The 16,954-nt window shown below is 36.0% G+C and overlaps 1 protein-coding gene across 3 annotated transcripts; it reads right to left on the reverse strand.

Annotated features, from left to right (window-relative positions):
• Positions 1–246: 246 nt before the first annotated feature.
• Positions 247–16,505, reverse strand: LOC120088282 (protein RIK). 3 transcript variants are annotated; one of them, XM_039045477.1, is made up of 13 exons: positions 16,441–16,505; positions 16,084–16,319; positions 15,529–15,694; positions 14,837–14,935; positions 14,640–14,674; positions 14,482–14,557; positions 9,125–9,247; positions 8,956–9,042; positions 6,067–6,157; positions 5,843–5,954; positions 3,953–4,550; positions 1,018–1,255; positions 247–830 (listed from the first exon to the last, which is right to left on the reverse strand). In XM_039045477.1, exons 2-13 carry the CDS (start codon positions 16,167–16,169, stop codon positions 706–708), a joined length of 1,836 nt encoding a protein of 611 aa, XP_038901405.1. In that variant the 5' UTR covers positions 16,170–16,319; positions 16,441–16,505; the 3' UTR covers positions 247–705. The 3 variants fall into 3 exon arrangements, with proteins under 3 accessions (XP_038901405.1, XP_038901396.1, XP_038901413.1); XM_039045468.1 differs by lacking the exon at positions 16,441–16,505 and having other exon boundaries at positions 16,084–16,394; XM_039045485.1 differs by lacking the exons at positions 247–830; positions 16,441–16,505 and having other exon boundaries at positions 1,186–1,819; positions 16,084–16,401.
• Positions 16,506–16,954: the final 449 nt, after the last annotated feature.

The raw sequence follows: 16,954 nt of genomic DNA on the forward strand, positions 1-16,954 counted from the left end.
AATTTTACAAAGTTAAAGATTTAGTAAAAGAAAAACTTGTACAGTTGAATTGAACATTTTTTTTTTTGTTAGAATTAATGTATTACAGTTGACTAATTATTTAGGTTAATTCAACAATATAGCTAATTTTAATAGAATCAATGCATTAAAAAAGAAAGATGAATATTAAGAAAAATAAGAGAGAAAAAGCGAGGAACATAAAGAGAACTCATAGCATTGCAAAGGTATCAAATACTCTCATTCACGTAGTCAAATCTTCCAAACCTCGTACTGATAAGAATAGATAATCCCTCGTTGACTTCAACTCTTATTCCCATCCCGTCCCAACATTCCAAACTGAGACGACGACTAATTCAACACTAATTTCTTCTCTCTCTCTATTTTGAATACACACTATTTGTTGCTTCTTCGTTTTGTTAAATGCATTCATCTTGGAAATATAGCAGTAAAGCTTCGAGCATTATACTTGCTCAAACAATGTTGTAAGCTTACAAATGTAATTATCTTGGAATGCAACTACCAATCTAGTATGGAGAAACCACTAATTTACAACATTTTCTAATAATACCCATACCCTCATCAACTATATATCTAAAAGCGCCCTTTAATTCCCGTTTGTCTTACCGTGTTGCATCAGAGGTTGAACGCATCAACAGCATCTCTTCATCCAAAATGAGTATCTAGGAGTGAACGATGTTTGAACTTTTACACGGCCCAGAAAGGTTTTCGATTTGCTATGCTACCAGAAGTGTTATTGTTGTTCAATGATTCAACCCCTTCCTCTGAATCATCATCTTCTTCTCCATATTCCATTAGCTTCACTAATGTATCTGTTATCAAAGAGTATCATAGGCAAAAACCGGAATGGAAGAAGCAGGTTAGTGATTAAATGATATCTTTTCATGTGAAGATTTTTTTTAGAAAAAAAAAATGACAGGAACAAAGAATCTTGTTCTAGCATGACTGGTTACAGATGTCAACGTAGAAGATGGTAGAAAACTATGTCAGTATTCCCACCTGAGACGACATCATGTTTTATGGTGTCCAACGAAAGTTCCTTATCTTGCACTATAACCTTAACTGTTGATGTAGATTTTACTGGTGTTGGTGGAGGTGGCATGGATCGTGGTCGAGGTGGAGGTGGTGCCATTCCGTTGGATGAAGGTTGAACTAGCTTCCTAGGAGCTGGCATATTTGATACGTTTCTCATGGAGGAATCAGTTGATTTGTTTGAGGGGTTCAAAAGTTCTGAATCCTGCAAGTGGAATTAGAAGGGGAATATACAACATAACTGGACCAACTCCAAATCAGACACTGCAAAAGCCTACCGGAGCAATCGGCATCTTTAAAGCTATTTGACTTATTAATTACCCATCAAATCATGCATGAAATGGCAATTTGAAAAATGGTCATTGAATCAAAATTGTGGTGGATATGTTAAAATAGTCATTAAATTAAAATGTGATTGAAATCATTTGAAAAATGATTCAGCTGACAAAGAAATCAAAACACAAGAAATGGAAATTTCTACACCAAGAGCAGGATACCAAGAATGGTATAGCTACAAAAGGCCTCCAGGAGATGACTAGAAGACTAGCGACAGTATTAAAGAAAATGTGGCAAAAACTCATTGGAAACAAAGTGGAGAGACACAACAAAGTTGGCACGAATTTTGAATCTTTGTTAAATATTTGAGACCATTAACATTCAACAGTTCCAGAGGCTGGAAAGGCCTGTGAAACTGAAAAAACAAACCAATGTTCCAACAATGTGGTCCAAGAACTTCAGCCTGTAAAGCTTCAAAAGTCAGAGAAAATACCTGTAACATTAAGCACTAAGGTTAGCCAAAGACAAACTGCATATTGAAAATAGTTCATTCTGAACAAAGTCAGCGATGTAATATTACAATTGCAGAGGTGCACATATGGAAGAAGATTGAAGTTATCAAATCATGCAATTATAGAATGAGACTATAGCTAAGTTAGAATAAGAGACAGGACCATATCTATTCAAGATTTAGCAGATATATAATATCAATATTTCAATCAAAATAAAACATTATACATAAGCATGAAAACACCTCCAGCCTCTTCACTCTAGATCGGGGATTCAGGGGTTATTTAAGATCAGATAACCAAACCATTTGATTCCTTCAAATGAATTACTCAAGACTTTTTAGCGTGTTCGTTTAGATATGAACCAAAAACATTTATAACAAAACAGAAGCAGGAACATGAAGGCAACAAATATCCTTTCAAGTTCCAAAACAATAAGTTGATAGGCCCTCTATTATTTAGTTCATAGGAGTAAGATGATAGAACAGGTACAGAATGAAGCACAGGTATTTCAAAGTGCAAGTATGTCACAGGAGGGGTTAGTTATGTTTGTCTATGTTTTTTTAATGAATAGAAACCAAATCTTCGTATTATTATTATCAATAACTTCATTTGTATTCCATTTCATATTATCAATGAATGGCTACTGATTCTTAAAAAGTAATGTTAAAAAGAAAAAAAAAAGCTGAAAAATAAATCAAAGAATATAAAGGGTACAAAAAGAGAAACCAACAAAAGCAGCCAAACATTAAAAGAAAAGACTAACAAAAGAAGACCTAAAGAATAATTACAAAAGTCCTTATACACTGCAGCCCAAAGAGATGAGTGAAACCTCACAAGAGACAAAATCTCCTCTCACAATCGATCAACTCTCCTAAGAATCAGAATAGCAGACACCTAAGAGAAACAAAAAATGCCCCTCCTCACAAAAAAGGAAATGAACAAAGAACTCCATAACAATAAAAACAATCTACGGACAGAACCTAAAACACACCATGACACAACACATTTGAAAAAAACAATTCCAGACAAACGAAACACAAGCTTAACTCCCAAGAATGTGATCAAGATCCTTTATTGTCCTCCACAGCATTTCCCACAAACAACAAAAGGAAGAACTATAAGAAAACCCTGGAAGGTTCAAGACCGCAAACTTGGTCATCCCCCCTGCCCTAAGCAGCAACAACATATCCATAATTTTTGTCCTTTTCTTATTAGACAAAGGACGAAAAAACCCAAAAAGAGACAAGAAAGTACCAGTAGAAGGCAAAACAGAGACCAAAGAATGAGACCTCATGGAGACGAGGGAACAAAGTGCAAAGGAATCTATCTAAAATATGTAACAGACCCATCACCCACAACAATCTAAACTAAATGAACCGACAGGAAAATGAAATGAAAACCTGTCAGCAATAGATTTCCATAGGATTCTAAACATACTTTCAGATGCCAACCAGAGTACTACCTAGAAGGATGGAGACCATACCCCATACATACTCACAATAACCTTATGGCATAAGATGTCAGTCTCCCAAAGAAAATCCCACAACCATTTGACCAAGAATGCCTCATGCATAAGCTTGGGCAATAGGAGAGAAGGGGTAAATATGCTAGAGAGTAACAGTGGGAGGTATTTCTTGGCTTGTTCGAGTAATATAGTTAAGAGGAGAGACCTTTTGGCTTGCTTGGGTAATATAGTCATGGGAGAACCAGGAGCTCTCAAATGCTCCCTTGGTTTGTATCACTTTGATTATTATCAATTAATATCAAGTTCTATCACAAGCCAGAAAGCCTATCAGGCTATCACTTTAAATTGACTCGATTCACCACTACACCCTGCAAATGAACTTTCAAAATGAACTCTTCATCTCAGACACTTATTGAAGTACATGACCACGTAATATACCCCAGTTTTCTATCATCTAAAGTTTCAAGTCAACTTGCTTAAACTCAATGTAATTGGTCATTAGTTCTGATAGATGCAAGGATTAGCATTATAAACAGGTCGACCTTCACACTTGAAAAGCTTGTCCTTCCTCAATGATCCTTTTAAAATGACTCAAAATATTAAACAAATAAAGAGGTAAACGCTCAAACAAGAGGGAATAGACTGATACCTGATTGCTTAATGAGGAACCCTGCACACAAACTGGTAGCTCTTGAAATTTCCGTCTCTGATGAGGGTGTTTTTCTTTCTCTGCATCAAAGTTAACACTCATATTTGACATGCTCAGTGCTGACCTGTTTGGGACAGCTACAGGCGTGGTAGTTGAAGATACTTGTTTAAGGGCTAGGGCAACTTGCTGCAAAGGTGTTGCTTGAGGATATATTCCACTATATCCATTATAGTTTGTCCCACCAGATATAAGTGGCCTGGTATAACCAATGGCGGTTGATTGAGACTGTGGCAATCCAGGTTGTAATTTTGAACCATGAGCGACGACAGGAGCAACTCCTGGTATAACTGAAGAAACTGGAGAGACTATGGTAGGAGAAGCTGAAGAGATCAAACTTGAAGCTGAACTTGAAGTCGGCTCATTTCCCAAACTCTCAACTCTCGTGAACTGTGGTGTTGAACAAATTAGTGGAGGTGGAACAGCACTATAAACCTTTGGCAGAGGTGGAATAGCTCCATAGACCTGGAGTGGAGGTGGAACAGCTCCATAAACCTGCTGTGGAGGTGGAACAGCACTATAAACCTTACATGATGAAACCCTAAAACAGTTGGAAACATCGGCGAAAGTTATACCTTAATAGTTAACACAAATATACAATGACAGCTCAAGCAACAACAAATTAAATGATTTCACTATCCATATGAGTACACAAAATAGCCCGAAATGCTTAACCTGATCTCTAAAAATTGAGGTGTAAAATCAACACAACGGGGTAAAAAGACTTGAACACTTCTTTTAATAAGCATTAGAATCTAGGCCACTTGCGCACACCTCAACTAATCTCACTAATCTCACGAGACAACTTGCCTAACCCTAAAGTATTTTGGTGCCAAAGAAACTCATAGGATATTAGATCCTAGATAGGTGACCACCACATATTGAACTCATTCCCCCTAAGTCCTTTATTATATCTATGGCCCTCATTGACCATTCGGCCAACTCATGATGGTTAAAGATTTTAGCAATTATCATTTTTTTTTGTAAAACTACTTTTGTTGAGAAAAATGAAAGAATAGAAGGACATAAAAAAAGCCAAGCCTAGAAAAACCCACTAAAGAAAAGGTTTCCAACTATGTAAGATATTGCCTAGGGCATAATTACAAAAAGTCTTCGAGACCAAAGCTGAAAGAGAAATATGAAACCTCACCAAAGACCAAACCTCACCCGGGTCCATCTCCACATCATGGACCACTCTATTGTTCCTCTCCTCAAGATCCCATAATACCACACACCCCATGCTAACAAAAGAAAACGGCCTTTCTCTTTGAAAGACATATGGAGGAACCCCCCCGAGATTTTAGCACTTATCATGGATCAGGGAAAAAACTTCGACTTGGTGCTCCTCTCCCAAGTTCTTGTAATTATAACACCTTAAATTTATAACACCTATTTACCAATTGACGGAATTATTTTTTATGCACTTGGCTCTGGATTGATTTCTCATCGTCCACTTACGTATCTCTCTTTTCACTAACAAAAGTTTCTGGTTTCTTATTCCAAAAAATAAAGGTAGGCAATTCTAACCACAAAAGTAACATTAACAAATCACCCCAACAAAAATAGCAAATATTAGAAATTATTTTGAATAATAAAACCTACAGACTATCGACCTTTAGATCAACACAAATTGCTTCATAATAGAAATAAGCTGCAGTTGCTGCCTTATGAGGTCATAAAAGTAGGAAATAGATAAGGATTACATGCCCCAGCACTTCGACTTCTTTCAGAGGATTTAATGCCTATGCATTTCTCTTTAAATGCTTATGCACAAATCAGCATCCAATGAACTTATTAGTAGAATACTATGAATAAAACACACATTCCAATTACCTTGAAACACCAAATTCTTTACTGATTGTATCCATCAGGTTTTCAGCCAAATTTTTGGCATCGTCAAGATTTTTGGAATTATTGCTTGCTAAGAATAAATGCAAAGGTTGTTCTGCAAAAATAGAAGATATTATTACAATTCGAAGTGGATGATAAAACAGCACTGCACAGTCCTACTCTCTTATAGATTATAATGAGGTAAGAGTCATCTATAGTGAAAGTACCTTCACATGCACCTTCAGTACTTCCCGAACCAAGTCCTCGCAGAGAGACAGTTACTCCTGTTTCAGCCATTATGTGATTTATATACTGGTCCTGTACAGACAAAAACAATCCACCAACAACAAAAAACAATCTCCCCCAGATGTTTGGAGATGCAAAGCTTAAAACATTAGCATCTCTCACCTCGGTTATATGAAACAAAATATAAACTTCAAAAGAACATGGCCATGAAAAAACAATCAGCCAAAAAGAAAACGTATATGATTTGGAATGACACAGTGACATTGCAAATAGCTATAATATATGATTACATTGTCCAAGTAATAAATGCATAATGCTACAACTATTTTTGAACTGGATAAAACCCATAAAATGGTGCAGAGGAGAAAGAGTAATGTTTGAAGTGAAACTTTTTCATCTGAAAGATTTGTGCTTCAGGTGGGACATTAAGCTTTTTTCTGGTAGAAGAGATCGTCTAGAACATTTAAATTTGTTTTAGAATTGGCCATAACAATGAGAACAGAAGCATAGGCATTTAGATTTTTACATCAATGGTGTAACATGATGCTTGCACGTGTCTGTGTCTATACGTTTTAACCCTTCCAAGAATCTCTATAGAATCCTCGAGTTTGTAATGAGAACACTACCAAATGTTCCTCACAGAAAAATTATATGTATTATGTACTAATTCTACATGGTACACATGCCAGAAAGAACTGAAGTCATGCAAGCTATGAACGTTATAAGCAGTTATTAAAAAATATGTTGTTTCTTCAATAAAATAATGAATAATGGAGAAAGAGGGGAAAACATAAGAGAAAGTTGTACTGACTGTATTTTCTAAATTGTGAAGCAAAATGGATACGATTTTTGAAACCAGTATAGCTCATTAGAGCTTTCTCAACATTTGGGAGGTCATGGAATTGGTAGTGTAAGAATATAAATGAAGCCGCTCATAGCTAAATAGGTTTGGTGTTTTCTACATGAGGAAAATGCTCTTTGGTGCCAACTTATTGTGGCTTAAGAATACACGGGCATCCAAAAAACCAAACCCACAAAAAAAAGGACTCCCTCTACAAGAAGAGGACTCCTATTTTGAGATGTCAAAATCTTCTTGGCCATTTCTTAGCTACATTATTGCTCTAATTGGTAATCGAATACGAAACAGGATTGGAAATGGTCACTAACACTGTGTTTTGGCACGATTTTAGCGAAAGGTTGAAATTCTGCCTACTGCCAAGGGTATAACGTTTATCAACTAGGCCTTCAATACCATTGCTCGTGTGGAATTTTTCTGAGTTAGCAAGGATTTGGACCTCCGGTGGAACAAACCTCAATGAGATTGAAATTAGGGGTGAGCAAAGTAATCTGAAAAACCGAGCCAAACGACCGAAAACCGTCAAACCAAATGCGGGCGGCCAGTCAATTATCAAAATCGGTCGGTCGTTGGTTTTGTTAAATAATAAACCAATCGGTCGGTCAGACAGGAAAAAAAAAACAAATCTCGACCAAACATTACCGGCACAAATAACATTATTTAAAATATATATTATATTATATATGCCCATTAATTTAAAAAAAAAAACGTGCATTGATGTAACGATGGGAAATTAGCAATGTCAACCAAGTGTAGTTGCATCTCTTTTTTTCTTTTTTTTGTTGATAAGAAACATACATGTATATTCCATGAGATCAGAGAACAAAAGAGAACAACCTAAGGGCAGTGTAGTTACATCTCATTAATGCTCAAAACTATGGCCAATGGTTTTCTCCAAAAACCACTTTGAATTTATAGAACAATTAATTAATTGCATTCTCTTTCTTCTCTCCTCTCCCAACTCTCAAGAAACACACTCAACTTGTCCATTCTCTCTCTTCTTTCCCTTCTCTTTTTCTCCTCTCTCACAAAACCTACTTCATTTTTTCTCTTCTTTCTCTTTCTTCATTACACCATTTCTCTTCTCCATTTTTGCTTCAGTTTTTCTTCTCAATCACCGTTGTTTTGTTTTCTTCATTCTTTCTATCTTATTTTTCTTTTCATGTTTTTTCTTTTCTTTCTCCGTTTGTCAATTTCTCTCTATCTTCATTATTTTTCATTTTCTTCTCTATTCTCCTTTCTTCACTTTTCTTTTCTCATTTCGCTGGAAATACAGAACTGACAAAACCGCCTGCCCTGCTCACGTGGTCGACGGACTGGCATCTTCAACGTTTCCATAAACCACGAAACCAACCGATAAAAACCAAGTTGCCGGTGTTTGGCGGTTTTGTCCGAAACCGATTCCGCCCTGATGATCACCCCTGATTGAAATTATGGACTGGGGTATTCTATCAAACCTATAATATTCAAGAATATGAATGACTTTTGGTTTTGGCCTCTTGATCCTTCCAAATCTTTCACTGTGATTTCTTTGACGGAGGATTTGATTCACTCAAAAGGTCCAACTACAGATAATCTTTACAGTTGTTGGGAAGAATCAAATGTCTCGCTTGTTTCTCTCCTTCATAGTGTGTTATGTGTTCTAATGCTGAATGTCCAGGCCATTTAATTGCTTTTTGCTCCTTTGGTTATTGCTACCTGAACTTCATGTTGGAGGTTGGTTGACATTTTGTTATGCCTTGAAACATTCATGATCTCCTAGCTTCCATCTTTGTTCTGTTTCATGGTCCCAGAAGCTTGGCTTGCTTTTATTAGAATGTCATTCTGGACTATTCGGTGCAAGAGAAATGGACAAATTTTCAGGGATATTTCCTCCCCCTTCTGATAGTTTTATGGATTTGATTATCTTTAATGCCCTTTTTTATGTAAACCTTTAGTAATTATAGTCTTTCGCCCTTAATTTCCAATTTAAGATCTATATGAAATAACATGGAGGACCCAAAAGAAAACTTACATTTGGTCCCCGTATTCGAGCAGCAATGTTCATAGATGGGTCTGTGTCAAAGCCCAAGAACACACTCGTGCTCAATGGCTGACTAACCTGGTTAATTACAAAATGAATGATCAGCACTAAACCACAACTAGTTGTTACAAATAGAACTTGGCAGTAACTGCAATCATACCTTGAACTCGTTGTTTAAAGAATTATAAGACAATGGTGCCAAATTCTGACCCTGTCTCAGCATTTCTTCGACCATGGCAGCAGCTCGATCAACCGCTAAAATCCTTTCCGCCATATCTTTCAACTGCGGAGTTAACGTTTATATTTATTTATTAAAAAAAAAACAAACAAACAAACAGACAGACAAACAAATAAACAAACAAACTGTACAAGGGAAAGTTACCATGTCTCCAAGAATAGAAAAGATTGCAACGTCCTGTATTTTCAGGTAATTTTTTTTTAATTATTTGGGTTATTTTGGATCTTGAAGATAATTGAAATTTTGGTTAAGACAACTTAATTTGAGATTTAGAAATCGAATTATTGTAGAATAATTCGATTTGAATTTTTCTCGTGGTTAAAAGATTTTTTTTCCCAAATTTGGATGTATTTGGGGTGGATGATTTGATTTGGAGATAATTCAATTTAAATGGTAGGGGATAAAGGATTTGTAAATTTGGATTTAATTTAGGAAAAGTTGGTTAGGATATTTTAAAGATTTTAACTCAATATGGAGTTCGGATTTTTAGAGGGAATTGAATTTATTTGATGGAAATTTGGGAAGGAAAGGGGGAAAAGAATTTATATATATATATATTTAGGGTTAAAAGTTAAAAGATGAAAAAAAAAAAAAAATACTAAATCTCTCTCTCCTTCAAGCTTACAATCCCCCCTTCACTTCATCGCGTTTACAGCAGACCCAGGCCAACAGGTTCAGCCTTACCGCAGCCATCAGCACCGATAAGCCATGACACCATGCGTCTCTCTCTATTCCCTCAATCTGCTGCAGTTCCTCTCACCGCATGAGACCGCCTCGATCTTGATTGCCCATTAAACTTTGGCTCATGATTATTGATGCGCAATATTTTTTAGGCTCTAATTTGACTAACCCATGATGTTTGGGTTTTTAGATTCAAGACTTGGAGGGCGTTAGCTATTGCTCGTCAAGTGTTACGGACTGTTTTTCGGGTCTTGTTGGTAAGTATCAACTTTGGAACCCTTTTGGACTAATTAATGATGCTGTAATTTTGGGTTCTAGTCTTCAAATTTTATTGTTTGGCTTAGAATCTTGTTGTGGGGAAGATTGGAAGTGGTTTCGGGTCAAATGACATTTTGGGTAAGGTTAACTTTGAGCCATTTAGATAATCGAAGGTTGGAGTTGGGTCCTAGAGATTTGGGATTAAAATTTGATTTATGAGGAGGTCCTATTTTGGAATTTTTATTGGAGATAGCTTTGCTTGAATATATCGTTTAGACCTAAATCGAGATAAGTAATGTTACTACTGGAACCGCCTTTGAGCCAGGCAACTTAGACATTATGATTTAGTAGATTTGACCGGATGATATTGAGAAACTAGATATGACTAGAACTGCTTTGTGAGCATGTTGATTAAAGTATGTGACAAATATGACTATGGTTAAAATATGTGACTGATATGACTATGATTTAAGTATGTTATTGATATGATTATGTGTAAGACCATGAGACATGTACAATGATTTATGTTGTGAAATTTACTGAAAGCATGGTATGTCTATAGATAGGAGTGACGATTTACTCTCCTAACACTACTATGTTAATGGAAGCCGACAGGTTTCCTACTATGTTATCGGGAGTCGACAGGTTTTCTACTATGTTATCGAAAGCCAACGAATTTCCTACTATGACACCGGAAGTCTATAGGTTTCCTATTATGTTATCAGAAACTGACGAGTTTCCTACTACGTTATCGGGTGTCGACGGGTGCCCTACTATGTTTGAGAGCCTTTGGGCCACCAGATGCGTGTTAGGTTGAGTTAAGTCGTTCACTAGATGGCTATCCAAGATTTAGTTAATTATATGCATGTCCCACTAGTATGTTGTACTTATTGGATATAAGTGCATAGAAGACCCCGGTAGTGGGATTACTTACTAAGTATTTTAGACTCATTCTTTATTATGTTATGTTTTTTAGGCAAGGGAAAGGATACATTGGTGAATGACAGGAGGAATCCATGATCATGCTATTGGGAATAGACAGATGCTCCCGCTCATGTTTTCATGTTTTGAAATCTTAGTTCTGTAATTGAATTTAGAAAGCTTTCATTGTTTGTTTTGTTGGTTGTTTTAGACAAATATTCTAGTAATATTTTGTTTAAATTAATGGTACCCTAATTAATGATTTTTAGTTGTTAGTTTTAATAAAACATTTATTTGGTTTTAGCCAATTCATGAAAAGTGTCATTTTTAGATGCATGCATGCATATAATAATGGCCTAGCACAAGTCCTAGAGAGTTGGGACGATACAAAGATGGTAAAATCTGTGCATATCTAAAGAAAATATAATATAAGAGCACAAAAGAACGGAAGAACAACATGGTGAACACATAAATGTCAGAGCACCATCAGAATTGATTCGTGATCTCCTACATTTGCACTAGTGGCTCCAAGGAAGTGGGAAGGGGTATAGTGGGACTGTAGGAGTTCAGGAACTTGACAATGAATGTGGGAAGTACAAGAACACTCACGGATATTTAAAAAAATATAATAATACAAGAAAAACCTTGATGTTAGCTTTGATGGAGAGGCTTTTGATGAAAACTTAGTTTCTTTCATGCTGGTAAGCTGTAACTTTAAATATGCCTACAAGCCAAGAGAAGAGGCGTGTTGTTGTTCTCTTAGAAAAGTAACTCTTAAATTCATATGGAGAGGTAGTATTGGTTGGTCCAACTATTTTGACTCTTTTTGGGCCTTGAATGGCATTCTTGCTGGGAAGAATGAGAGTTTGGCTTCTGTCTACAATGTTATCAAAGGGTATTTTCCTATATTGATACCTTTCGAAAATGATATTGATGTTTGGATAATGAATGTGTATGGTCATCTTCTTCCGCTAAAGAGACCACTTCTCAAGAGATTTGGAGGATGTTTCAGTTTACATAACGGTTGCTGGTGTCTCAAGGCAAACTAGTAAGGCAGGTTTCGTGAAAAAATTCAGTGGGGTTAGGACTAAGGTCTAAGAGTATAATAGGAAGCAGTTCCAAAACACCAACTTCTTTGATATTAAACTTGTTCAAGAAAGTAATACTAGAAATGGTGGACATTGGTTTCATAGTCAAATCATCCATCACCATGTAAGTAACCACATCCTTCACAAACCCTCCTCCCACATTTCTTTTTGCCTGTGTAGTTGCACTATTTTGTGGATTCACAAATGCACAGAATTTGTTCATAACATTTGAACAACTCGGACAAAGATATTTAGGGTCAGTAGAAAGTTTATAGCCACATATATTAGCGCACATGTATAACTTCATTTGATCAGCTGAAGATTCAATATTAGACAAAAGCAAGGTAGAGCCAAACAATGAAACTTTAGGCTTCAAAAAGATGTCTTTGCTCTGATTTGGTTGTAAATATGTGTCATTTAAAGCTTCAACACTCTCATACAAATTAGATAAGCATCCCACCATGCCTTGATTTTTCAAAAGCCTAATCACAGTGCCAAGTGGAAAGGAAAGTATATTAAAAAGAAAGTCAATCAACTTCTTGTCTGCTTCTCCAAAAAGAACTCTTTGTTGTTTGGAATCAATAAGAAGCTTTAATCTCACATCATTAGCTCCTGCCATCGTTGACAAACTTTTGGAATTATGGTATTTCTATTTGTTTTTTGTTATAATAGGAAGCAGTTACGATAAAACCATTGATGATTGAGCTCTATGGAGCATCCTTTAGCCTATTCACAAGTTCTTATGGTATAATTGGTTCGACAGTTTCTGGGTAGTTTTGGTCTTTGTCTGAAATTCCTGATTGGCTCAGTACAAAGGTGCTATAATCACTTAAGAAGGTAGGAATACTTAGCATCCCTACCCAATTATTTATGTAGGGAAGCTTTTCAATTTGAGAACTTCTAAATTCAAAGCCAAGTGTCTTTGGAGAAATGGGTTCAAACTCTATTGCAGCGCCACTTACCAAAGATGTTAAGCCCAAAGAGTTTCTAGCCAACCAAATGTAATATGGTCATGTTATTACCTCATGAGATTAGTTGATGTGCTTGTAAACAAGCCCAAATACTCACAAATATCATAAATAAATATATGTGTGCGTGTGCCTCTAGACAGTCCAAGGTCTCTTTTTAAAATTTAAGAATACAAATTTCTTTGTTTCACTTTCATTACTGATAAAGACATCCTAATCCTGCTCCCCATACTTATGCTAAACAAAAATTTAAGATTTGCTTTATTCTTTTAATTCGAAGACAAACCTTTTCATCAAGAAAACTGAAAGAATACCAGGGGCATATAAAAAGATAGCCCAAACCAGAAAGAGCCCAGCTAAAACAAAAAAGGGCTCCAATTTAATGTGTTTGCATAACCTGCTTTTACAAAAAGAGAAGTTTAGAAGTTTGTTCATGTTTTTTTATTAGACCAACTTTCATCAAGAAAAATGAAAAAAAACACAAGGGCATATTAAAAAAACAGAACCCACAAAAGGGAATATAGAGGAAGAGTCTCCAATCCAACAAAATGTAAGCTCACGAATAATTACAAAAGGAATTCGTCGCCGACGCCCAGAGAGAAACATTAGAATTCACAAGAGACCAACCATCGAAAGGGTCCTCAATCCCTCTAACGGTTCTACTATTTCCCCCCACCCCCAAATGCCCCATAATAGAGCATCAACAAAACGGAAAAGAGGTCAAACACCCCGAATGCAATAGAACATCAGCAACAAAACAATTTTTCATAGTGGATAAATGATAAAAGTTAGGAAATCTCTTACACAAGGAAAGATCCCCCAACCATCTATCCTCCCAAAAAAAAGTACCATGCCCATCATCCACCACAAACAAAATCAGATCAAGAAAAAGAAGGGAGCTGAGTAGAAATTACTTTCCATTGATTTTTGAATGTGTCAAAGTCCCCCCAACATCCAATCAAAAGAACGACGATCATACTTGCTCATGATAATTCTAGACCACAGGAAAGAGGACTCGAGGAAAAAATGCCATAAGAATTTTGTCAATAACACCCTATTACGAGCCCCTTAAATTCCCTAATTCCGACCCTCCCAGGAGAATGGGATTACCAATGATCTCCCAGCTCACCAAGTGAGCTCCTTTCCTCCACACCTTCCCACAGAAAGTCCCTCATGAGCTCCTCCAAGCTCTTACGGGGCAACTATCATGGGATTACCAATGATCTCCCAGACACGGGGCTTTAAAAAGGGGGGGAAAGTAAATGGAAATACTTCTTGTCATGGTTTCTTCATCTCACAATAAAAGCTAGTAGAAATAGTTCATTCCATGATGCATGCCAGAGAATGAGTGAATCCTACTTACATGGGCTCCTGCAGAGATGTGAAGATAAAGTGGCTTGTTACCATCTGGAGGCGTGTTTGGAGGATGATACTTGCCCCTGCAAGTATAGTCAAAGTTTACTCCAGAAGAATACATCATACGAAAAATTCCACCGTAATTGATTTAAATTACTTCCAGACCTTGTTATCACCACGGCACCAGTGTGTCTTTGAATCTGCAAGGAAAGTGGCATAGTAGGGAAAACAATTTTACAAAAAAAAAAACCCAGAAAATTAAAAATAGAGGAAGAACAAGAAAGACCAAGTTAGGTGAAGGATACAATTCATACGAAATGAAAACTTGTCAAACGACCAAGCATATTGTAAAAATCACTCACCTCCTCCTGTGTCTGACGCTTTGTAAGCTTGTACCGTACAGAAGGCTCTGCATCATTTATTGATATTTCTCTTGCTATTAACTCATCTTGAATCTTTGACTAAAAGAAGACATGAAAAAGTCGAACAACTTATAGTTAAAAAAAGAAGAAAGAGGTGTGTGCACATAGAAGTTTTTCAAGGAGCTCACACATCTATGTAATCACAATGAAAATAATACGAACACAGCCTAGTAATATCAAATTGCTTTCACTCAGCAAGCGTTGGAAGAACTTGACATAGACCAATATAAAAAATACCAACAAGTATGAAATTGTTAAAATTCAGAGTTACATAAATATTACTGAAAATTTCATATGAAAACATGGGTACCATGAACATGTATCAATTGTTATAATAAATTAATCAAATTTTAGTCCTTATTAATTAACAGTGCATCTCATGGGAAATATGTACACCAAAACACACGCACAACCAAGCATGCTATGAAGGAATGCTTCAAAATCCCCCATCTGGTGTCTTTGCATTACAGGGAACAATAGAGCATTACTGATAGGTACAAAAATTCTATGTAGGATTTATGTAAATCCTGAAGCTGCATGAAAGATAAGAACTACTTTGTTGGAAGATACAAAGCATCTGATATGGCCTACGGTTGTATATCACTATAACAATAAGGGATATAAAATCTCACCTGGGTTAAGGTTGCACAGTTAACTGAAGAAACTTGTGCCAGCGCCACCACACTGGCGACATCAACCCCACCAAGGGGCGTCAGGTTATATGATGGGAGAACCCCTGGAACTGCAGTACCAGTAGAAAGAAAGGACTCCGCAGGTTGATCCCACTTTCTTTTCTTTCTGAGAACGTTAATAAATATAATAACTAAAAAAACAAAACAAAACAAAACAATAGCGAGTATAATGAAAAGATCTACTCCTGTAGTTTACTTCGGTATACTCCCATTTTTTAAGTTGTCCATTTCTAGAATTCACTAATTGGTAACTAGAACTAACCATCCCACATAAACTGAAACCCCCATATCTACTACTAGCAAGATTAATTTCAAAAGAAGCTCTCAACCCAAATTTAAAGACGAGCAAAACGATAGATCTTATGGCAAAAGAGAAACACATACGATTATATCCTCCAGAACAATATAGCCAAGATCTCGCTCATTTTCTCAAGGGAGATGAAACGAACAAGAAGGGGAATCAAGTACCGTTGGATATGGAGAGATGAGAAATACCTTGGCTTAGTTTGAGAAGAGGGATCGATATTGGGAACCGCGATGGGTTCGTCGGAGGAAACCCTAACGCCACTGTCCTCCGTCATATGTAAACGAGAAAAGTTTCTTCTTATTCTTCAGAGGTCGGAATCGGGAGCGTGATGATGAAGATCGTGCAGAGCGCAGCGTCGCCGCTCAGTTGCTCGGAGATGGAGACGACAGTGCGCTCACGGCGGAATCGGGCACCGGCTTTTTGGCTGATGAGCACAGGCACGGAGGCAATTTCATCACATTTCAAGGAATAAAATAACAATAATCATAATCATAATCTTAATAATTAGGGAAAAAAAAAACAAACAAACAAACAATCAAACGAACCAAAGCAAAATACTTTTGCTCCGTGACAGCTGAAGTGATACGTTTTTTCGTTTTTCGTTTTTCTATTTTCTTATTTGTTAGGCTATTTGCAAATATTAAAAAATAATCAAAATATTTATAAGTAATAATAAAATATTACAATTATTTGTGATAGATCGCGATAGATTACTATTTATATCATGATAGATACAGATAGTCGTATATTACAGTCTATGACAAATAAATTATGATATTTTGCTATTACTTGTAAATATTTTCAATAATTTTATCATTTAAAATAATATTCTTATTTATTATCTATTATTTTCTTATTTATTAAAATCGAGAAAAAAATATATTTGATAATTATTTATGTTTCTTGTTTTTTAGAAATAGAAAAGTTGTTTAAAAATTATTTCTATCTTTTCTCTTTTTTATAATTTAAATATAATTTAGTGTGGTTGGAAAATTTTTATAAATAGAAAATTCTAAAAAACTTTTGAAACTTTTTGCTATAAAGTGTAAATATTTTTAA

The sequence above is a fragment of the Benincasa hispida genome, chromosome 1 (genome assembly GCF_009727055.1).
Source record: "Benincasa hispida cultivar B227 chromosome 1, ASM972705v1, whole genome shotgun sequence".
NCBI lineage: Eukaryota > Viridiplantae > Streptophyta > Magnoliopsida > Cucurbitales > Cucurbitaceae > Benincasa > Benincasa hispida.